The sequence below is a fragment of the Mytilus galloprovincialis genome, chromosome 9 (assembly GCF_965363235.1).
Source record: "Mytilus galloprovincialis chromosome 9, xbMytGall1.hap1.1, whole genome shotgun sequence".
Classification (NCBI taxonomy): Eukaryota; Metazoa; Mollusca; class Bivalvia; order Mytilida; family Mytilidae; genus Mytilus; species Mytilus galloprovincialis.
The window spans coordinates 24,231,925-24,256,610 of record NC_134846.1 but is presented as its reverse complement, the minus strand read 5'-3'; the positions used below and the strand labels follow the sequence as shown (position 1 = coordinate 24,256,610).

At 32.1% G+C, this 24,686-nt stretch overlaps 2 protein-coding genes and 1 long non-coding RNA gene across 3 annotated transcripts in view; 1 reads left to right on the top strand and 2 right to left on the bottom strand.

Annotated features, from left to right (window-relative positions):
- The window catches only part of LOC143044679 (vitamin K-dependent gamma-carboxylase-like), a 71,352-nt gene extending 71,116 nt beyond the window's left edge, over nucleotides 1–236 (bottom strand). Inside the window, exon 1 of the mRNA XM_076216743.1 lies at nucleotides 100–236. The gene's annotated coding sequence lies outside the window, so the exon portion shown is untranslated. The remainder of the gene's footprint in view (nucleotides 1–99) is intronic.
- LOC143044680 (uncharacterized) overlaps nucleotides 1–24,686 on the bottom strand; it is a 154,618-nt gene that overhangs the window by 73,080 nt on the left and 56,852 nt on the right. The gene's annotated exons all lie outside the window — the stretch shown is intronic.
- The window catches only part of LOC143044678 (DNA-directed RNA polymerase III subunit RPC1-like), a 77,936-nt gene continuing 60,353 nt past the window's right edge, over nucleotides 7,104–24,686 (top strand). The window contains exons 1-8 of the mRNA XM_076216742.1: nucleotides 7,104–7,227; nucleotides 12,191–12,326; nucleotides 15,010–15,159; nucleotides 15,570–15,726; nucleotides 16,218–16,357; nucleotides 17,358–17,411; nucleotides 21,303–21,424; nucleotides 22,687–22,786. Coding sequence (XP_076072857.1) covers nucleotides 7,184–7,227; nucleotides 12,191–12,326; nucleotides 15,010–15,159; nucleotides 15,570–15,726; nucleotides 16,218–16,357; nucleotides 17,358–17,411; nucleotides 21,303–21,424; nucleotides 22,687–22,786 — 903 coding nt within the window. The 5' untranslated portion in view covers nucleotides 7,104–7,183. The remainder of the gene's footprint in view (nucleotides 7,228–12,190; nucleotides 12,327–15,009; nucleotides 15,160–15,569; nucleotides 15,727–16,217; nucleotides 16,358–17,357; nucleotides 17,412–21,302; nucleotides 21,425–22,686; nucleotides 22,787–24,686) is intronic.

Here is a 24,686-nt window from a genome sequence, read left to right as displayed (position 1 = left end):
AAATAAAGACATAATGAAATCTTATGTCTGACGCATATATAAACGTAGGTCAAAAAACCGTCAAAATAGGTGCAATTTGGGTACCCTCAAGTTACCTACATGTTAGACTGTAATTTATATAACAGCTCCTTGAGTACCGCCCCTTGGTGTCTGCTGCAGTAGGGAAACCTACACTATTCTCAATACCTGTTTACTGCAGTATATGTTATTTGCTGTGAATATACAATAGACAATAGACAATAGACAATATTTTATTCGCACAAACACATTTACATTAAATGGTTATGGCATACAAAATTAAGACAATAAACTGACAATAGTTAAATTGATTATAATTATATTAGAGTGACAGTGGTATTCACAGCAAAGAAGAAAAAGGCTATAAATATCAACAGTTAACACGTTGTTAATGTTCATGAACAATTAAAAAAAAAGAACACAAACAAAAATTAGGTTGCATATTAAAAAAAGTTATCATGGTTATACAAATGTTCTTAATAAAAGACAATCATTAATATACTTTATGGTGATTTTTATAATGAAATGAATGACTGGTAGACTGCTATTTAAAAGTACAGTCAAATGATTTAGTGTTATAGTGGACTGCAATTTAATAAAATTTTTATTAATATTTTGTATATAGGTATCCCTTAATGATTTATAGCATGGACAGATTGAGAAGAAATGGTATTCATTCTCAATTTCTTGTCTGTTACAGGATAAGCAAATGCGTTTACTTCTTTCAATGTTGGTATAACGCCCTCTTTCAATTGATAGGGAATGCGCACTTAGTTTAAATTTACTGAAAACTGATCGGTCGGTTTTGAATTTACATATATCAATATATGGGGGCCTTTTTCTAATTCTTTTAGTGTGACAAAAGAAATTAAATTTTTCACATTTATTGATAGAACAATTCATAATTTGATAAGCCTGGTCATAGATTCTTTGTTGGATACTATTTATGTGATATTTTAAATTAAAAGTATTAAAAATCAGATGACCAAAACCTAATTTATTTAACCAGTCTTTTACAATGTTAACCCATTTACTTGTTTTCTCTACATTATTATATATTTTATGGACTAAAGTGTTAGGCGAGTTTACAATGTGGTTTAGAAATTTTATAGCTGAAAGGTGAATTTTAAAGTACAAAGGGATTCTGTTTGTCTCAGTTAAACAGGCTACATTTGTTGTTTTGCACTGTACTCCTAAAATTTCTTTAATAAATTTAATATGTAAATGTTCAAATGGATCTGAATCTTTGAACACTTGGCTTACACCCCAAACTTCACTTCCATAAAGAGTTATTGGAACAACTAAAGTATCAAATAATTTTTCAAGCATACTGCAGGAATTATCTAAAGAGACTGTTTTTTTTAATTTTAAACCAAGCTTTTCTTCCTTTTTCCATAAGATTTTTTTTTGAATGACTTAAACTTCCTGAACAATTTATAGTTATTCCAAGGTAACAAATAGATTTAACAGTCTCAAGATGTTCTTTTTCTACTTTAAAATAATTACAATGAGATTTTCCATTAGAATTGAATATTATAATTTTTGATTTTTGTTTGTTAACATCAAGTTTCCATAGGGAACAAAATTTAGTTAACTCATTTAGTGCATTTTGTAGCCCTTCTTGGGTTTCAGACAATAAAATAATGGCATCTGCATATAATAATGATGTTAGTTTAACATCTCCTATAATAATTGGTTGAGTGTTTGCATGATCAAGGTCATTTACAAGGCCATTTATATAAATATTAAACAAAGTGGGGCTAAGTACATCCCCTTGTTTTACTCCGCAATTTGATATAAATTCATGGCTAATACCATTTTGAAATTTAATTCTGCATTTGTTGTCATTGTACATTGATTGGATGACGTTAAAAAGTTTGCCTGGGAGTCTGTTTTGGAGTAGAATGTAGAATAAACCCTCCCTCCAGACAGTATCAAAGGCTTTTCGCAGATCTATAAATGCTGCAAAAATTTTCTTTTTTTTAGTTTTATATTTGTCTACAATAGACTTTAATGAGAAGATATGATCTGCTGTTCTAGCTTTTTCTTTGAAGCCAATCTGATTTTCACTTATCAAATTATTGGTGTTAATAAACTTCAAAAGTCTAGTGTGTATAATTTTATTGAATAATTTTCCCAAATTAGAAGTCAATGAGATACCTCTATAATTAGAGGGGTCAGATTTGTTCCCCTATTTATGAATTAAAGTAATCAGACTTTTGTTCCATAATTTTGGGAAGCTGCCTTTCATAAATACTAGGATAAAAAGTTTTAATAGGGGTTCTAATAATACTGGCATACCGCATTTAATCAATTCGTTAGAAATTAAGTCTTCAGCTGATGATTTACCATTTTTAAGTGTTTTAACTGCATTTAAAATTTCAGCTGGCTGAATTTGTTTATTAAATTCGTTGTCAGAGTTGCATGTATTTAGTGTCTTTTTTAAGGCTGTTAATTTTTTAATAATTATGTCATGGAATTTATTGTTTTGGATATTAGAAGTACTGTTCATTTTTTTAAAGTAGTTTATAAATAATTCTTGATCAAAATGGTTTTCCTCTTTTATTTCTGAAAGAGAAGTAAATTCCAAAATGTCTTTGGGTCTTTTTTCATATTTAGTGAAATTTGGTCACAGATTTGACTCTTGTAACTTCTTTCTTCTTTTACACCTTCTTCTTAATTTAGATTTGAATGAGTAAAATGAGTTTCTATAGGATCCATTGTCTGGAAACTTATTTACAAGTAAACAGTACTTTTTAACTGTAGTATGGAGGTCATGACAAGAGTCTGAGAACCATGGTTTTTTATTTTTCTTAATAGGCCTATTCATGATTTTCTTTTGAACAAATTTAGTGGATAAAAGTGCTGTATTACACAAAATAGCGTTGAATTTTTCAACAGCTGAATTAGAATCAATCTGTTTATCATTTACAAATTCATCTAGTCTTTGTTTTACATGTGAGTTTTGAATGTTTGTAGTATAACAATCAATTGCTTTGTTATCCCAAAAAAATTTACCAGGGAGAGGATCTAATTTTGTCTCTATAGTTTTACATTTTTGAAAGCAAGTAAGTAAAGAGCAACTGATAGGACAGTGATCTGATATTGGAGTAAAATCATTAACTTTAAAGTTTCCTATGCACTGTAATAAATTAGAAGACACAAGTGTATAGTCTACAAGACTGGAACCATTATATGTTATACATGTACATTTGCCCAAAGGGTCTCCAATAGTTCTTCCGTTCAGTATTCTGAGTCTGGATTCTTTACATAAATCAATTAATAACTTTCCACTCTTATTTGCAGATTTTGAATCAAGATTATTTCTTAAATTATGTGAGTCAATTGAATAATCATTGTCTTTTGATTTTGGGAATTTTGCTTCATCAGAGATAACAAAATCTGGAATAGTATTGGTATATGCATTAAAATCACCTTGAATTACAATATCTCCGAGTTGACTATAGTGCTCAATATTTCTTAGCATCTTTGAATATTTTAACTTCATTTATATCTTCTGTACAACCAGAAGAATATTCTGGTGAAAAATATACTGTAGCCATAAAAATATCATTCTTAAGATTAAAAAAATGTTAATCTAGTTTAACCCATACAGCATTATTATGAGTACAAGTTAGTTTGGATATAACTTTATATATAGAACTTCTGACATACAGAGAAATACCACCAGAACCACGTCTGGCTCTTTTATGTTTTTTCCTGGTACTATTACATATAAAATCAAATCCAGGAATATTATCAACAGGTTTACCACTGTCACTCCAAGTTTCAACAAGACTAATAATATGCATTTTTGATAAAAAATTTACAAATGCATGATCAGAAATTATTTCTGAATTTAAACCTTGAATATTCCACATGCCAATGTTAAGGTTATATTCAGTAGAACTCAGTTTTGGCATTATTTTAGTAAAATGATTTAAAGTATAAGTTAAAAGGGCAAAATTGGAGTTGATTTTGGATGATCCTTTGTCAAGGAATTGATAATTTAAAAATTACAATGAATTAAATGATCCATTTTTTGCATTTTTACTATAAATGGTTAATAGAAGTTTCTTTCTTTTTATGATTTATCATATAACATAAAAATGGGGGGAAAAAATCTTTTCCTTTTGTATAAATAGTATAGAATGGAAACAATGGTGTTTTTTCTCTTTCTTATTTATACTATGAATATTCATACTTTATATAAATATATATATATATATATATATTTGAAAAGAACAAATAAAAACAACAACAAAAAAAACCAAACCCAAAAACATTGATTTTTAGTCATATCTCGACTTATCAGGCAAATAAGTACACCAAATTACAATTGTTTTTCAACTATAACATGTATAGCTTTTGATATCCAATTAATAATACTGATTGTAACAAATGTTTAGGGATAATTTGAAAAGCCATTTTGGTTACTTGGTTGGTTAAATGGGCCCCATGGCCACGGATAAAACGGCAAAGGCGGTAAGTTGACTGGTGGTGCTTGCAGGAATGGCGTCCTGTGTAGATTATTGTTCATGTTGAATGTTGTTGTTTGTGGAAACGGTTGTCGTTGACTAGTATTCATGTTGAATTGTTGTGGTTGTGGAAACGGTGGTCGTTCTTGACTATTGTTCATGTTGAATGGTTGTGATTGCGGATACCGTGGTGATTGTGGAAACTCTGGTTGGAGTTGAATATTGTTAATTCGGTTGTTATTATAATTTTTGTATCTTTCGTTTGTTAGACGATCCTCATGTGTTGAGTATTGGTTATATTGGTGCTCATAACGTCTAGTAGTTTGATTGGGTTGATCCCTTTGTCTTGTGGTTGACTTGTACGGTGGCGATGAATTGGTTTTCGAGGGTGTAATGTTCATACCTTTTTTCAAAAATTTAACAAGCGATGGTATGCCTTTAGTAGTGTTTAGGTGCACATGATCAAAGTACATATTGTCTGCTGGTACGAATGGATCTAGTGTTCTAATAGTTTTGAAGCCTTGACTGGCAGATAGTATTGTCTGATTTGCCATCTGCACTTGATCATATGGAATATCTTTCCTTTTCAGTATAGGGAGAACATAGATTTGCGATTTAGGCCATGTTCTTGTAATTTCAGAGAGTAACTCTTTGAATTTGTCCTCTTTAACCCTGTCTCCACGAAGGTCTCTTCCTCCAATGTTCACAAGTACCTTTTTGGGATTTAATTTATAACCGGCTTCCTGTACATATTCTATACAACTGTCAGCCCCCCCATTTATATAGTTTATTACTGTAGATTCATATGGGTTGAATCTATACATAAACTTTTTCCATTTGTGTCTGTTTTTCTGCATCAGATACGAGGAGGATTGTTAGAGCTTTTAAGATCACAATCCTAGAGCATCGTCCCTTGGTGTCTGTTGCAGCTAAACAATCATTTATTTTATATTTTACATTTATACATTTTCAGCAAAATATTATAAAATCAAGCGAGAAAAAAAAAGTAAATAAATAAATGGGGTTTGGCACATCTCTTGAGTAGCAACTCTCAAATACTTTTTTTATTTAACAAATAGTTTATTTTACAATGTTATGTAAAATATTGTATGTTGTATCAATTATATATGTTATGTGTATATGCCCCCCTGGGAACATAATTTGGAAAATAAAATTTATCTTATCTTATCTTATAAAATAAACGTATGAAACTTAGTTTTAAAAAAAAGCTTACAGTGTTTCGGGTGGTCGGTAAAGAGTGGTAACCCGAACCCGGACCCGGACCGGAATTTGCCGGAAATTTGCGGAACCGGAATTCTATTTTACATATGATCTTTGCGTTGCGATTTAAATAAATCTTCTGATTTTTTATGGCTCTTGACAAAAGAAAATGTAACTCTTCTGGAAAAACTGAGCTGTTATATGTGTTACTGTTTTGAATTAAGGAGATCAGGTTGGAATATTGAGACTAAGTCAAGTAAATGTTTTGAGAATGAATGCATATTATGTAATTTTATTGTCGAGTCTGTGACAAAAGTCTCTTAGTTCATATGATGGATCCCGGAGTCTCTTAGGGAGCTACCATTTGATTTTTATGGGGGGGGGGGGGGGGGGGGGGCTAGGATGAAATTTGAAAAAAATAGGCAGGACAGTAGTTTTGAGTAAAAAAAAAGGCAGGATGAGACACTTTGCAAAAAAAAAAAGGCAGGATGACAATTTAGTTAAAAAAAGTCAGGATAAACTAATAAAAAAAAAGGCAGGACCGAACAGAGTGAAAAATAAAAAGGCAGGACAGGGATTACAACTAAAAAAAAATGCAGGACAAAATTTTTCATCCTAGCCCTTCCCATAAAAATCAAAGGCACTGGCTACGGTTACATGGAAATGTAACAATAATAAAAATATTATTGTTACATTGGAGACTAATTGCCGGAATGCAAAGTTGGGTGAGAAACCGATTAATTACAAATGTAACAATAATTACCGAGGCTACGGTTACAATTACGTTATTGTTACATGAAAAACAGCAATGTACGCTAGATTGATTAAACTTAAATCTTCTATAGTTGTATTGCTTAATTCTTTCATATGTACTAAACAATACTTGTAATACTGATAAATGATAAATATTATTATTCAACAAATGGTGTTTAGGGTGAAAAAAAAATAAAACTTGGGATGCGTTTTAAACGAAACTGAAACAATATCAAGACATAAATTTCATACAGCTATACAACTTGACGCAAATTGATACATTAAAAGCAAAGTTTGCTAACTGTAACTTTTAAAATACTAAGAACTTCTGTATGTACACGTATCCGTGGAGGACGTTGGGTCCTTACCCAACATGCATTCCGGCATTTAGTCTCCAATGTAACAATAATATTTTTATTATTAATTACATTTCCATGTAACCGTAGCCAGTGCCAATATATTAACCCTTTTAAAAAAATAACAAAAAATGAAAACTCACTTTAATATATTTAAGCTTCAAAACCAAAATTAACATGACATTTTTATAGATGTATGAACAAATTATAAACTGCTAAACAAAATAGTTTATCCGGACTGATTGACTTATTTTAGAGCCTCCCTATATCTCTAGACTTTTCCATCAGTTTTCTTTTCTCTGGAGTTTACCTTGTTTGCTTTGGATTTTGCTTTTGCAATCACAGCTTCTCACAAGCATGGTAAAAGAACAATTCAGAGAAACAGATGTAGCAAAGAAGATGTCAGTTCCTTATATGAATAATTAGATTAATTAAAACCCAATCCTCCTTAACCTGGTACAGACTACAGTAGTGTATACTGCAAAGTCTGTAACAGCAAAACATGTATGATGTAGAGTGGGGTGCTCATTTTCGCCACATCTTTCTATGTTTTCTACAGTTTATGTTCAGGTCTATATGTTTTTAAAGTATACTGATATTTCTATATGAAGATAACTTCAAATGCAAAATATTCTTAAGCTTGAAAACGTGTTTGTTTGAATATAATCTGTATCTGTATGTTACACAGTGCAGGATCCGATCGCGGGTATATAATCATCTGAAAAGTTTGATTAAAGGGTGTTTGAAATTGCCTGATGTTTTGTCAATGGGAGACACATATTCGCCGTTTTTATACATCTATTTAAATCCAAAAAACTGCAGCTCTAATCAATATTTTTCAAATCAATTTCATAATAGATGAATAGCAGACAGTTTTGAAAGGTGTACAGAACTGAAATTTAGGGCAATCAGTCGCTTTCGGGTCGTTCGGCCCCACGTCGATCCGGCTCAAGTCGATCCGTCCCACGTCGATCCGGCCCCACGTCGATCCGGCCCCAATAAAAAATATATTTATAGGGAATAAAAATAAAGATATATATTAATTGTAATTCATAAATGTTTATGATTTTTATTTTAATGTAAAAGGTGTGAGTTAAAAAAAATTAAAAAAGGTCTTTGATTTTTTTTTTTTACTTTAGATGAGTATACTAGGTTGATTATGTTTTTATTACAAGTTTTCAAGATAATTGTATAATTATATTAAAACGTATATAACAAAAAGTTACATACACAACGGTCATGACGGTACAAGCCGATCCCCAAGCTGATACATACAAACTTGGTTTTTCTTTTAATTTCTTCAAATTTCTAAAATGTTGTTTGATTTGCCGAATCCTGTGCATTTAATGTCATGTTATTTTCTTGCAATAAAGCTTAATGGATACTCATATAACTTGTTTTTACTTTATTTATCTACACACAACTATTCAAAATATTGTCAACTTTAAGAAAAATATATTGACTATTCGATATTATAAAAAAAACAAGTGTAACTTATAGAAGCCTCTGATGTTACCTGAAAAATTCCTCCATATAGTGAATATATTTCATTCATATTTTATTATGGGGCCGGATCGACTTGGGGCCGGATGGACGTGGGCCGGATCGACTTGGGCCGGATCGACTTTGGGCCGGATTGACTTGGGGCCGGATCGGTTTGGGGCCGGAACGACCGGATACCCAATCAGTCAAAGAATTACCAAGAAATACTTCTTTGAAATCATGTTTTTCATTCAGGAAATTGGCCGCAAATCGTTGTCTGTTTTTCTGTCCTGTGCGGTAAGTGCTGCAATTTTGTCGTAGTTTAAAAGATAATCATATTTGTTAAAAAAATCTAATTTATCGGCATATTTCTTCCATTTCAGCTATCCTTTGAAGTTTTTACACCTCAAAATCATAAAACGGCGAAAATGTGTCCCCGGCGAATATGTGCACCCCACTCTACATAGAAACTTTTTTTAGAACAGAAAATCATATCAAATCAGTATTCTAATGCAATTAATTTGTATCAATGGTTTTGATTGGATGACAGTTAGCGTAAAATTCTCCATCTCCTTGTCTGTAACTAAGGAAGCCGACATTTTGAATTGCTGAATGTATTGAGTGACATGTTATTTCTACAATAATAAGCAAAAAAACTCACATGTTGCACCTTAAAATCTTCTTTTTATCAAATTTTATTACATTCTGAAGCAGCTCAGAAGCCAGAAAACGCCCTGTGTGTATGTTTGACGCCATAAGCATACCTATGACCTCACCTAGTGTAAGGACCAAAGAAGTTAACATTTTTTCGCAGAATTTCCTTTAATGAAAATTTAACACTGAAATTTAATTATGACCTTGTTTTGCATTAGAATAGAGATAACTGTATTGTATTTGAAGTTTTACGGACATTCATCGGTAGTTTCACTGTCCCAAATACCCATTTACCTGTCTCCGCTCAGCATCGCCAGGTAAACTAATTTTGCGACAGTAAAACTACAGATGGACCTCCTTAAAGCTTCAAATACAATACAGTTATCTCTTAAAATCAGAGACATATGAATTTTGTATATGTCTCTACAGTGAGTTAACATCAGTATGATGAAACTGACGAAGAAGAAGAAGAGTTATTTTCCTTATTCATTGGGTTACATATTGCCCAAAATTTGCGAATTTGTGACACTGACAGGATTATATGACTGGACCTGATATAAATACATGAAAAAGTCGAACCATTTTTGTTATTTGTTAGATTTTTTTTTAATGTTTGAAAATCTTTGAGATACTGAACTACATGTATATTACATGAAAATCTAACAAAAAACCCCCAAAAAATCAACTTTTGACCAAAATAAAACTTGACTTGAAGGATTTCACACTCACTGATGTAAGCTTTACACATATTGAATTGATCATGTTGATTGACAAAAAGTGTTAATTTCTCTTTTGTTTTACAATATTTTTACATGAAACTACAAAAATTGTGAGATGATTAAATATACTATATGAAATTTAAATTTTATAATTAAAGACAAATTTTTTCAACCGAAAAAATTGACTGGACGGATTTTACATTGGCGATATACGTTTTGAATATGTTGAACTGATCAACACGAGTGTTGAGATGTCTTTTATTTGTCAACTAGCATAACTAAGAAATTTGCGAGATCAATAAATATATATTATATGAAAATATAAACTTTGTAGTAAAAGAAAATGTATTTCAACAAAAGTAGTTGATTGGACAGATTTTACATTGGCTGATGTATATTTTACATACATACATTGAACTGATTGACAAAAAGTGTTAATATTTCTTTTGTTTTTATACGACCGCAAAAATATACAAGTAAATAGAAATCAATAAAATTTTAACACAATGTTTATAACCACAAAAGGAAGCTTGGGATTGATTTTGGGGGTTATGGTCCCTAAGGTTTAGGAATTAGGGGCCCAAAGAAGCCAAAAATAAGCATTTATCTAGTGTCAGGACAACTTTAGTATAAGTGAATAGAAATCAATAAAATTTTAACACAATGTTTATAACCACAAAAGGAAGCTTGGGATTGATTTTGGAGGTTATGGTCCCTAAGGTTTAGGAATTAGGGGCCCAAATGGGCCCAAAACAAGCATTTACCTAGTGTCAGGACAACTTTAGTATAAGAAAATAGAAATCAATAAAATTTTAACACAATGTTTATAAACACAAAAGGTAGCTTTGGATTGATTTTGGGGGTTATAGTCCCTAAGGTTTAGGAATTATGGGCCCAAAACAAGCATTTATCTAGTGTCAGGACAATAAGTTGTGTACAAGTATTTCAATCGTTCTGAAATTGTACAACACTGTTTAATACCATAAGTATGGTAGACGGTTTGGATATATTTTAAGGGTTATGAGGCAAACAGTCTAGGAATAAAGGGGCCAAAAACAAGCATTTTTGTAGTTTCAAGACAATAAATTGGAGTTATCTTTCTTTGTTCAGAATGGTTGTTGAATCACCTAAAACCATTACTTTATGAAATCTTCTTTGAAAATTGAAGTTATCTTTCTTTGTCCAGAATAGTAGTTGAATCAACTTGAAGTCAATGCTATATACAATATACAATGCACTATTCACTTCACTACCAACTGATAAATTAAAGCAATCTTAACCATTCAGTGATTACAAGCACTTTGATTACCATTCTAGAGTTATGCCCCTTTACAAGTCGAAAAATTGAAGAATTTTTTAGTTTCTGTTCTCTTCACTTAAGTTTGTCTTAACTTAATTTAATGAAATGTGTATATAATGCTTATTACCTCTAAACTCAGTTTAAGTTCAATTTTTGGCAGCTTCACGTTTACAGTTCTAAAGTTATGTACCTTTATAACGTTACATGCTAGAGGGAGCATCGTGTGTGTCCCTTTGGACACATTCCCCATTTATTTTTTTAGAAGTTACTATTATTTAATATTAATTTTAACCATGACTGTGTGACATCTTATATTTTAATATTTTATGATGTAAAAAAAATTGGGGGGGGGGGGGGGGTCAATTTTTCTCATTTCAGAAAATAAAAAAGAAAATTTCTTCAAATATTTTTTGTTTTAGATGATTAATATTCAACAGCATAGTGAATTGCTCAAAAGCAAAAAAAAATTTTTTAAGTTCATTAGACCACATTCATTCTGTGTCAGAAACCTATGCTGTGGCAACTATTTAATCACAATCCAAATTCAGAGCTGTATCCAGCTTGAATGTTGTGTCCATACTTGCCCCAACCGTTCAGGGTTTGACCTCTGCAGTTGTATAAAGCTGCGCCCTGCGGAGCATCTGGTTCAATATATTTTCATGACATTAAGAAACCTGCGAGATCAATAAAATTGAGAATGGAAATGGGGAATGTGCCAAAGAGACAATAACCCGCCCATAGAAAAAAACAACAGCAGAAGGTCACCAACAGGTCTTCAATGTAGTGAGAAATTCCCGCACCGGAGGCGTCCTTCAACTGGCCCCTAAACAAATCAATGAATTATTACATGTTTTTCTACAAAAAAAAAATTACCAGACAGATTTCACATTTGCCCTGTTTGCTGATGGTTCAAAAATATATTATAATACATGGCAAAATCCATATCACATGCTGTATCACCACTAGAAACCAATATATGTTGCTGAATCGTCTATTTAAAGATTATTAACAGACTAACAGAGGGATGGATTCCTTTTGAAATTGAAAAAAAAACAGTTCACAAATTTAGTGTGCTGAGCTTATTTTGATTTACCTTTATGATTTATCAGAAGCATAGAAACAAAAAAATTGAAAGCAAAGGATGCATAGGTACCATTATCGTGGGACCTAATTAGCCCTATATATATGCTTACTTTATTTAATTTACAGAAGCCATGTAACTTTTGGATTATTGAATGCAAATGAAATCCAACAGCTGTCTCATCTACATGTAGTTAGTAAGAATTTGTACAATCAAGATGGACACCATAAACCAGTACAACATGGAGTTCTGGACCACAGAATGGTAAGTCCTGTCAATGTTGACACTTGGACCACTACATGTTAAACTTGAAGGTCTGTATCATGTTATGGTGAATCTTGTTCAACAATAATAGCAATATCATGTAATTGTAAGTCTTGTTCAATAATAAGGCCAAGATTATGTAATGGCAATTCTTGTTCAGCAATAAGGTTAAGATCATGCTATAATGGTTAGTCTTGTTCAACTTGGAAATCTAGATCATGTAATTGTAAGTCTTTTTAACTTGGAGATCTAGATCATGTTGTGGTATGTCTTGTTCAACATAAATGTCTAGATCATGGAATGGTATGTCTTGTACCACTGCATGGAGGTCTAGATCATGGTGTGGTATGTCTTGTTCAACATAAATGTCAAGATCATGGAATTGTATGTCTTGTCACACTGCATGGAGGTCTAGATCCTAGAATTGTATGTCTTGTACCACTGCATGAAGGTCTAGATCATGGTGTGGTATGTCTTGTTCAACATAAATGTCTAGATCATGGAATTGTATGTCTTGTCACACTGCATGGAGGTCTAGATCATGGTGTGGTATGTCTTGTTCAACACTGAGGTCTAGATCATGGTGTGGTATGTCTTGTTCAACATTGAGGTCTAGATCATGGTGTGGTATGTCTTGTTCAACATGGAGGTCTAGATCCTAGAATTGTATGTCTTGTACCACTGCATGAAGGTCTAGAGCATGTTGGGTATGTCTTGTTCAACATAAATGTCAAGATCATGGAATGGTATGTCTTGTATCACTGCATGGAGGTCTAGATCATGTTGTGGTATGTCTTGTTCAACACTGAGGTCTAGATCATGGTGTGGTTTGTCTTGTTCAACATAAATGTCTAGATCATGGAATGGTATGTCTTGTCACACTGCATGGAGGTCTAGATCATGGTGTGGTATGTCTTGTTCAACATAAATGTCTAGATCATGGAATGGTATGTCTTGTACCACTGCATGGAGGTCTAGATCATGGTGTGGTATGTCTTGTTCAACACTGAGGTCTAGATCATGGTGTGGTTTGTCTTGTTCAACATAAATGTCTAGATCATGGAATGGTATGTCTTGTCACACTGCATGGAGGTCTAGATCATGGTGTGGTATGTCTTGTTCAACATAAATGTCTAGATCATGGAATTGTATGTCTTGTCACACTGCATGGAGGTCTAGATCATGGTGTGGTATGTCTTGTTCAACACTGAGGTCTAGATCATGGTGTGGTATGTCTTGTTCAACATGGAGGTCTAGATCCTAGAATTGTATGTCTTGTACCACTGCATGAAGGTCTAGAGCAAGTTGGGTATGTCTTGTTCAACATAAATGTCAAGATCATGGAATGGTATGTCTTGTATCACTGCATGGAGGTCTAGATCATGTTGTGGTATGTCTTGTTCAACATGGAGGTCTAGATCATGGAATTATATGTCTTGTACCACTGCATGGAGGTCTAGATCATGTTATGGTATGTCTTGTTCAACATGGAGGTCTAAAATTTTAAGTCTTTTACACATTTCTTTAACACAAAGATATGGCATTTAAAAAAACACAACATTCATTTGATTAAGATCACCAAATAATTGTTCATAATTTAGGAAGATGATATATGATATTTTAGGTAAGGTAAATAGGAAAATAGGAAACTAATCATACCTTAGTTCTGAGTGTTAAATCTATATTAATACATTGGTTGCAATGAATTACATTGATTTCCCAGTTAAAAAAATACCGATAATTTCACATGTGAAATAAACATGGTTAATTCACTCTCAGACGTCATACAACAATAGGTGTTGTCAAGACGTCGATAACCGCGGATCAAAACAAATTGTGAATACGTAGAAAAAAGATATAGTTCCTTACATGTTTTACATTAATCTCTTTAAAAAAAGCCATTTGCCAACATTGGCCAATGTAATAAAAAGAATAACTAATTAAAGAATTCAAATATCGAAAAAATATTCAACTCGTGACCGAGATTTATGGATTGAGGAAAACTTGCATATTCGTGGATATTCAATTTCATGGTTTTGGCAAAGTCTGGATGCATTCCTTTGGACAATTAGTAATTCGTTGAAAATTTAAATTTGTGGTTCCCCTACACAGGCAAATTTTGTTAACATGAATTTAACGTGAAATTAACATGAATTTCACATGAAAATATAAATTTTTAAATTAAATTGAGATTCCCAGGGAATATATGATACATATAATACAAGGTATGAGATGTTGACAAAAATTTTGATTTTCAGTTAATTTTTTATAACTTAGACACCATTTATATTATTTCATGTGAAATTCACGTGAAATTTTTACGTGAAATTAACGTGAAAAGTTAACGTGAATTTCACGTGAAATTCATGTGAAATTCATGTGAAATTAACATGAAATTCATGTGAAATTCACATGAGCAAAATTTGGCTGTGTATAACCACGAAAATTAGAATCCATTGAATATTAATGAATCCACAGTATATTATTGCCAACAGGATTCATTTGAAGTCAAACAAAGATATACATTTTTTGAATATATTATTTCTGGTTGCATAATATTAATTTTTTTTAGTATCTTTAAATTTTGAATATACGCATATTGTTCATATATGCATTTGTGTGCATGTATTTGTGTATTCAATAAGAGACTTAGCTGTTAACCACATATACTTAAATCTTACAGGGTACCAGTGAGAAGGACAATAGTTGTGAAACATGTGGAAAAGGATTAGCTGATTGTGTTGGTCACTATGGTTACATTGACCTTGAACTGCCATGTTTCCATATTGGCTATTTCAGAGCTACCATTATGGCGCTTCAGACCATATGTAAGGTAATCATTCAACATGATTGATTAAAATTCCAATTATTAAGCAACTCAATGTGCATGTTGTAATATCTGTGATTATCCGGGAATGTCACGCACAAACCTTCGGGACATTTACTTGTTACCTAACGTCGCTACTGCGATACCAATTGTATATTTTGTAGCTGTTATTAAATTACTATCTGAACCATCAAATCTTGCTCAGATCTTTCACATGTACCTTTTTTTAATGTAATGCATGAAACATCTCTTAACTTTTCACTAAAAAAAATCTAGTCTAAGATTGAAAGACTTAACTTTAAACAATTAAGCTCTGCTTTGAGACTGGGAAAATGTTTTATACATTACTATGTCTGTTAATATACAATTTGTTAGTTTCTATTTTTTAGTATTACATAAATATATTTCTGTTTCAGACTTGCAGTAGAGTTATACTTCCTCCTGAAGTTAAACAAGCCTTTATGGAGAAGTTAAAAAGACCCATGTCTTATCTTCAGAGAAAAGCTTTGAGAAAGAAAATTTATGAAAGGAGTAGAAAAGTGTCAATATGTCCATACTGTGCTGCATACAATGGTAAAACAATATTACCTCAAAGTATTGCCTCAAAGTGGCATTATTTTCCAAAAACCAAAGAAAAATAGATTTTTTTTTGTTTTGTTTCAAACTTTTGTAAACATGGTAAAAGCTAAAATATTGAAACAAGATTTTTCTAATAGTAGTCAGTTTGGTCTAATTTTTCTATATTTGGCTTGCAATTTAAAAAATCAACTTCATTTAAATCCATATTGGTGCAAAAGTAGAGATTGGTTGCACATATGGCTGGCATGCTCATTCTTTAAAAATAAAAGAATATCAACATTTAAAAGTGAAATAAAGGATCAATCTGAAAATACCATTTCGTTGACTGATCTGACCAAAAAAAAAAATTTTTTTTTACAGGTAAACAGATGAGTATATATATTTTTAATAATCTATAACATCAGACTGACTTAAACAAATTGTCATTAGATGATTGCATGTACTGTCTATTTATTATGTAACAATATTTCTACTTTGTTTTCCAGGGATGGTAAAAAAATGTGGATTGTTAAAGATCGTCCATGATAAGAATAAATCTAAAACCGAATCACCTGTCCTTATAGAACCCTATCTTAATGCTTTAGATCACAACAAAGAAATCGAGGCACTGATTCCTAAAAATTTGGTAAGTTTATATAATGAACATTGTGATTATTTTAGTATATATTTGTCACCTATAATGTCTTGCTGTATATATGTTTCAAGTGTATGTTAATATTAACTATGTCATATACCATCATAGTGTTATACAATATATTGTTTGCCTCTTTTAGGGCTAATATTTGTGCACTACCAAAAAAAATAAAATAGCAAAAATACTGAACTCCAAGGAAAAATCAAATATGAAAGTCAGTAATGAAATGGCAAAAATCATAACTTCAAACACATCAAACAAATGGAAAACAACTGTTATATTCCTGACTTGGCACAGGCATTTCTTCAGTAAAAATGGTGGATTAACTCTGGTTTTAATGTACCAATGTACTTTTAGTAATTGTTATATGCTATAATTATCATTGTAAAATTATTATATTTTGTGTACATTAAATCTTGAATCTTTAAAATAATATTTTTAGTTAATATCTTGATGAATATTAATGAACTATATATGTACCAAAAAGAAGTAGAATTTTCACAGGTTTATTTGGTAAAATTTTTGTTTTGAGATGTTCTTATATTTTGATGGTATAATTACCAAGAAGAAAATCTCTAATTTGGCATTAAAATTAGAAAGATCATTTCACAGGGAACATGTGTACTAAGTTTCAAGTTGATTGGACTTCAACTTCATCAAAGACTACCTCGACCAAAAACTTTAACTAAAACTTTAACCTGATGCGGAACAAACAGACGGACAAACAGACGGACAAACAGACGAATGAATGAACAGACAAACGAATGAACAGACAAACGAACAGATGGACAGACACACAGACCAGAAAACATAATGCCCATAAATGGGGCATAAAATTTATTATGCATGTTCAAATCAGGAGAATACAAAGCTCATATATACCAATAAATGGCGACTAAATAAAAAATGTAAAACAATTTAAACAAGAAAACTAACAGCCTGATTTATGTACAATAAACCTTAACAGTTATAATTTGTTCTCTATTTTCAGGAAGTTTTAAATCCTCTTGATGTTTTACAATTACTTCAAAGAATCCCTGATGAGGTAGGTTAACTTAGTTTACTGGTACATGTAGTTACTTAGGTTTACTGGTAGTTACTTATGTTTACTGGTAGTTACTTATGTTTACTGGTAGTTACTTAGGTTTACTGGTAGTTACTTAGGTTTACTGGTAGTTACTTAGGTTTACTGGTAGTTACTTAGGTTTACTGGTAGCTAATTAGGTTTTCCTGGTAGTTACTTATGTTTACTGGTAGTTACTTAGGTTTACTGGTAGTTACTTATGTTTACTGGTAGTTACTTAGGTTTTCCTGGTAGTTACTTAGGTTTACTGGTAGTTACTTAGGTTTACTGGTAGTTACTTATGTTTACTGGTAGTTACTTAGGTTTACTGGTAGCTAATTAGGTTTTCCTGGTAGTTACTTATGTTTACTGGTAGTTACTTATGTTTACTGGTAGTTACTTAGGTTTACTGGTAGTTACTTAGGTTTACTGGTAGTTACTTAGGTTTACTGGTAGCTAATTAGGTTTTCCTGGTAGTTACTTATGTTTACTGGTAGTTACTTATGTTTACTGGTAGTTACTTAGGTTTACTGGTAGTTACTTAGGTTTACTGGTAGTTACTTAGGTTTACTGGTAGCTAATTAGGTTTTCCTGGTAGTTACTTATGTTTACTGGTAGTTACTTAGGTTTACTGGTAGTTACTTAGGTTTACTGGTAGTTACTTAGGTTTACTGATAGCTACTTAGGTTTACTGGTAGTTAATAAGGTTTACTGATAGTTTCTTAGGTTTACTGGTAGTTACTTAGGTATACTGGTAGTTACTAAGGCTTACTGGTAGTTACTTAGGTTTACTGGTAGTTACTTAGGTTTTCCTGGTAGTTACTTAGGTTTACTGGTAGTTACTTAGGTTTTCCTGATAGTTACTTAGGTTTACTGGTAGTTACTTATGTTTTCCTGGTAGTTACTTATGTTTACTGGTACAAATGTAGTTACTTAGGTTTTCCTGGTGGTTACTTAGGTTTACTGGAAGTTACTTAGGTTTTCCTGGTAGTTACTTAGGTTAACTGGTAGTTACTTAGGTTTGCTGGTAGTTACTAAGGTTTACTGGTAGGTACTTAGGTTTTCCTGGTAGTTACTTAGGTTTGCTGGTAGTTACTTAGGTTAACTGGTAGTTACTTAGGTTTACTGGTAGTTACTTAGGTTTCAAGTATTTAGTATTTGACTTATAAGCATATTTTGCAATGAAAAATTAAAACATTAACAATACTGTTATAAAGTAAAGTGCCATAGTTTTAATTAAAAGAAATGTTATTAGCAACAAAATTTTTAACTTTCACAGATGTTTAATCTAAGTTTAATTTCCTGTGAAAAGGGTAGATCTTAAATTGTTCATACATACAGGTTTATTCAAACAAAGATGAAGATATAATCTTTCAATCATTTTAATTGAGGTCTGGAGCTAGCAAGTCAGAACTGCTAGTAGTCTTTTGTTTATTTATGTATCATTGTAATTTTCCTAAGTTTCTTTTGTTACCAAGTCTGACATCTGACATGGATTCCTTTACACTGAGACTTACTGTGGGTATTTCTGTGTGTTTCTTTATTCAACTTTGGCTAGAGGTATAGGGGAGAGGGTGTTGACATCTCATAAAACATGTTTAACCCTGCCACATTTTTTCGCCTGTCCAAAGTTGGGAGCCTCTGTCCTTTGTCTTTTTTTATTATGGTCTGTGGGTCCGTTCGTCCGTCTGTACGTCTGTCTGTCCCTCTCCAGGTTAAAGTTTTTGGTCGAAGTAGTTTTTGATGAAGTTGAAGTCCAATAAAATTGAAACTTAGTACACATGTTTTTAGCTCACCTGGCCCGAAGGGCCAAGTGAGCTTTTCCCATCACTTGGCGTCCGTCGTCCGTCGTCTGTCGTACGTCGTTGTTGGGTTGCTGCCCCTGAATTGGTAATTTTAGGGAATTTTTGCTGTTTTTGGTTATTATCTTGAATATTATTATAGATAGAGATAAACTGTAAACAGCAATAATGTTCAGCAAAGTAAGATTTACAAATAAGTCAACATGACTGAAATGGTCAGTTGACCCCTTTAGGAGTTATTGCCCTTTATAGTCAATTTTTAACCATTTTTCGTAAATCTTAGTAATCTTTTACAAAAATCTTCTCCTCTGAAACTACTGGGCCAAATTAAACCAAACTTGGCCACAATCATCATTGGGGTATTTAGTTTAAAAAATGTGTGGCGTGACCCGGCCAACCAACCAAGATGGCCGCCACAGCTAAAAATAGAACATAGGGGTAAAATTCAGTTTTTGGCTTATAACTCAAAAACCAAAGCATTTAGAGCAAATCTGACACTGGGTAAAATTGTTTATCAGGTCAAGATCTATCTGCCCTGAAATTTTCAGATGAATCGGACAACCTGTTGTTGGGTTGCTGCCCCTGAATCAGTAATTTTAAGGAAATTTTGCTGTTTTTGGTTATTATCTTGAATATTAGTATAGATAGAGATAAACTGTAAACAGCAATAATGTTCAGCAAAGTAAGATTTACAAATAAGTCAACATGACTGAAATGGTCAGTTGACCCCTTTAGGAGTTATTGCCCTTTATAGTCAATTTTTAACCATTTTTCGTAAATCTTAGTAATCTTTTACAAAAATCTTCTCCTCTGAAACTACTGGGCCAAATTAAACTAAACTTGGCCACAATCATCATTGGGATATCTAGTTTAAAAAATGTGTGGCGTGACCTGGCCAAACAACCAAGATGGCCGCCACAGCTAAAAATAGAACATAGGGGTAACATTCAGTTTTTGGCATATAACCCAAAAACCAAAGCATTTAAAGTAAATCTGACACGAAGTAAAATTGTTTATCAGGTCAAGATCTATCTGCCCTGCAATTTTCAGATGAATCGGACAACCCGTTGTTGGATTGCTGCCCCTGAATTGGTAATTTTAAGGAAATTTTGCTGTTTTTGGTTATTATCTTGAATATTTTTATAGATAGAGATAAACTGTAAAAAGCAATAAATGTCGGCAAAGTAAGATCTACAATTAAGTCAACATGACCGAAATGGTCAGTTGACCCCTTTAGGAGTTATTGCCCTTTATAGTCAATTTTTAACCATTTTTCGTAAATCTTAGTTATCTTTTACAAAAATCTTCTCCTCTGAAACTACTGGGCCAAGTTCATTATAGATAGAGATAATTGTAAGCAGCAAGAATGTTCAGTAAAGTAAGATGTACAAACACATCACCATCACCAAAACACAATTTTGTCATGAATCCATCTGCTTCCTTTGTTTAATATTCACATAGACCAAGGTGAGCGACACAGGCTCTTTAGAGCCTCTAGTTTATGATATGATCTTTCTTATTTTAATGCCAAATTTGAGATTTTCCCCCATTTTCATGGTCCACTGAACATAGAAAGTGATTGTGTGGATAAGGCATTCATGTACTATGAACACATTCTTGTTAATTTTAGTTCGGTTATATGTTTTGGAGTATAGTATGACGTCCATTTTCACAATTTTTATTCAGGGGCCGGTTGAGGCCCATGTCTGGGTGCAAGATTTTCTCTCTGCATTGAAGACCCATTGGTGCACTTTGGTCAGGTTGCTTTCTCTTTGACATATTCCTCATTTCCATTCTCAATGTAAACTTTAAAAGACATTCCATACAATTTAGAACTAAAACTTGTAGGATACTAGTAAGTGAACAATAAATTTATTTTATAAAGTACCAGAAATTCATGACACTGCATTTCTATTAAAACACTGGTAAGTTGATATGTATATTTTGTATAATTTTATCCTATATTACAGTTTGAAAATATAAAATGATAGTTATTAGATTAAACTATTTTTGACAATCATGACAATAGTTTCAATTTAAATGTTGCGACACACATTATTTATTATTTTAGGAAGTTCCATTGATTTTGATGAATAATGAAGTAGGAAAACCATCAGATTTAATACAGACCAGAATTTTAGTCCCACCAATTTGTATCCGTCCTTCTGTAGTGTCAGATTTAAAATCTGGAACGTAAGTATTGCTTTTAGAAATTGTAAAAGCAAACATATTCTATATAATATAAATGTAATTTCATGGTAAGTATATTTAACCAAATTCATATAAAATTGAATTCTTTGATTCATCATAATAATGTCATGATGGCTAACAAATTATTTTAAAGGAGTACTTGCTGTCAAATTCATGTTCACCGATTTTTATCAAATTCTCATATTTAATTTAAACATTATTCAAACTACTAAAAGTCTGAATAAAACAATAAACAGGGCACCGGTATGAAAATACTTAGCTTTGCTTTGTTCGTATTTGAGTCTAGACGCCATCTATTTAATTATCAAGTTGACCTCTAAAGTCATCTGATGACCATATAAGATGAGGTCGAATTATTCACTTGCAAGTGAATAATTCAAAATCAATGTTTTTTGCTTATTTTGACAAAATTGAACCATATTGGCTGCTGAAAGGGAATTATTATTTCACTATTTGCATTTCATTAATGATTGAGCAAAAAAAAATAATATATTAGATTTTTAGTTTAAACATATTTATTTATAGTGGATTGCGAAACAAGTTTTGCAACTTATATTAATCCCTTTCCACATTGCAGGTGCCAGTGCTGCCTTGTAGCGCCATTAGCCTGCTCTTTTTTGAAATCTACAAGGTTATCTTTTCTGTGCAAGAGATATGGCTCTCTCTTAACACAGGTCAGCCATTTATCGTCCCCTTCCGACAGACTATCATTGTTTTCTCAAGACCATACTCGCTAATGGTGTCAAGGGAGAGCTGAAAATTCAGTTCCTGAAATTTTCATCCCAGAACGGGAATCGAACCAGGAACCTTTGTGTTAGTAGTCCGATACACTAACCACTACACGACGGCTCTCTTATTAGATTTTTCATTTATCTTGTAGCTAGTGCCCCTTTAATATTAGAGATAGACCACAATTTCAGCTCTTATTTTTTTAAAATTGTTTCTTTATGTGAAATTTATGAATGTGATTACAAATACAAAACATTTACTAGTTCGAGTATAGTTGAAAACTGCAAAACATAAGCTCTTAGAGCTTTTAACTTAATACAAACAAATATATACAACAACATAAAAAAACACATTCATGCACAAACACACTAGCCAACTCATAAAAGTAAGCACTACATGCAGATCAGTGACATTCCAAGCCATTCCAGGACTGTATAAGACTTGAACTCAGAGAGAAAAATAATCTTAGATAAAAAAGAAATCTGAAAATTTAACTAACTCATTTTTGTGTTTAGAAATGAAGATGACATCACCATGAAACTGACAGAGATTTTATTCCTAAATGATGTGATACAGAAACATAAAGCAACTGGTGCTAAAATGTCCATGATAATGGTAATACATTTATATATATATATTTAGGGATACAGTATATCTAGTCCTTACCTAGATACCATGAATGTTTGTATTGCCTTTGTATTATGAAAAGTTTATTCAGACGTTACAGAAAATAGTTTTCTTATGTGAACTGATGCAAAATGTGATGCAAAATGAAAGGCAACGGCATATATTTGATACAAAGAAAAAGAATTAAATTGGCCTCAAGCATCACTGAAAAGAACATCATTTGTCAAAATGTCCATCTAGTTGAATAAGTATTAGACATTAATCTTATTATATTATTTAAGAACATAAAAACAAATCTATACTATTAAACGAGAAGACCTCATTTTGTGTGTCGCTTCTCTTCCTTCCACGATAAATTAATCATCATACCTCTGTGTTCTATAGGTAACATACATAGTCGCATTTGTTATCCATTCTTATGATTATTCAGATTGAGTTATTTTTTGAGAAAAACGACAAAAAAGGAGTCCGGATATTGATTCCGTCATTAGACTGAATTTTAGTCATAGATACTTCCAGTTTGAAACATGCACAAGTACAACCAATCGTATGATAGATAACAAAAATGAAAAACAAATAAGCCAATCAGAGCGTTTTCCATATCACGGTGTTTAGATCGCAAGAACCACAACTGTTATACCTACTTAAAGAGGACAATTATTTTTCGCATTTATCTACATATAAACTACGATTATACTACTTTAATAAATAGAGACTCTCTGTATTCTGTCTACTGTTTTCTTTGAAATGTTTACTATTTAAGGGGTCATACCAGTTGCATATATATGCACAAGTACAACCAATCGTAAGATAGATAACAAAAATGAAAAAGAAATAAGCCAATCAGAGTGTTCTCCATATCATGGTGTTTAGATCGCAAGAACCACAACTATTATGCCGCCTTAGAGATGACAATTATTTTTCGCGTTTATCTACATGTAAACTACGATTATACTACTTTAATATATAGATACTCTCTGTATTCTGTCTACTGTTTTCTTTGAAATGTTTACTTTTTAAGGGGTAATACCAGTTGCATTTATATATTAAAATAAGTAAAACATGTTGAAACAAGAATGTGTCCATATAGTACACGGATGCCACATCGGCACTATATTTACCAAGTTTCGAGTTGATTGGACTTCAACTTCATCAAAAACTACCTCAACAAAAAACTTTAACCTGAAGTGGGACAGACGGACGGACTGACCAATGAACGAATGAACAAACGCACGGATGCACAGAGTAGAAAACATAATGCCCATAAATGGGGCATAAAAACTTATTGTTGAAAGTGAAAGTAGTAATTTGGCAAAAATGAATGTAGGGTAGAGATTAGAGGGAGACAGGACCTTTTTCGGGACGTCGGGATCGGGTGTTTTGAGTTCGGGATTCGGAGATTGCAATTGATCCTTACGGGATCCGGGAATATATTTTTCAATTTTTAGGATTTTTGGATATGAATTTCTTTAAATTCTACATCTCGAGATTTCGTGTTTTTAAGCCCGGGATTTCGGGATCAGGATCCCTGTGACCACCCCTCAACTTAGCCTAAGTCGGGCTACCATTGGCATGTTAATAAGGTTCTAAAAAGAAAAATCGCTGTTGATTGAGGAAACAAATATCAGACTTTGGAAAAAGGGAGAGGGCTTTTGATACCTTTTATGAAATTCTCCAAACATAATATCTTTTACAAAAAAATATTCCTACAACAGTTCACAAGCTGTATATGCCCGCGATTTCGCGGGTGTGTTCTAGTAACTATTTAAATTCAGACATTTTTCAAAAAAGAAAATTTGAATTTTATGCATGCCAAAGGAATTCTTTTATTTAAATGGTTCCAGTGGTCTTGTTTGCACATTTACTTAAAATAACTTTGGATTAAAAG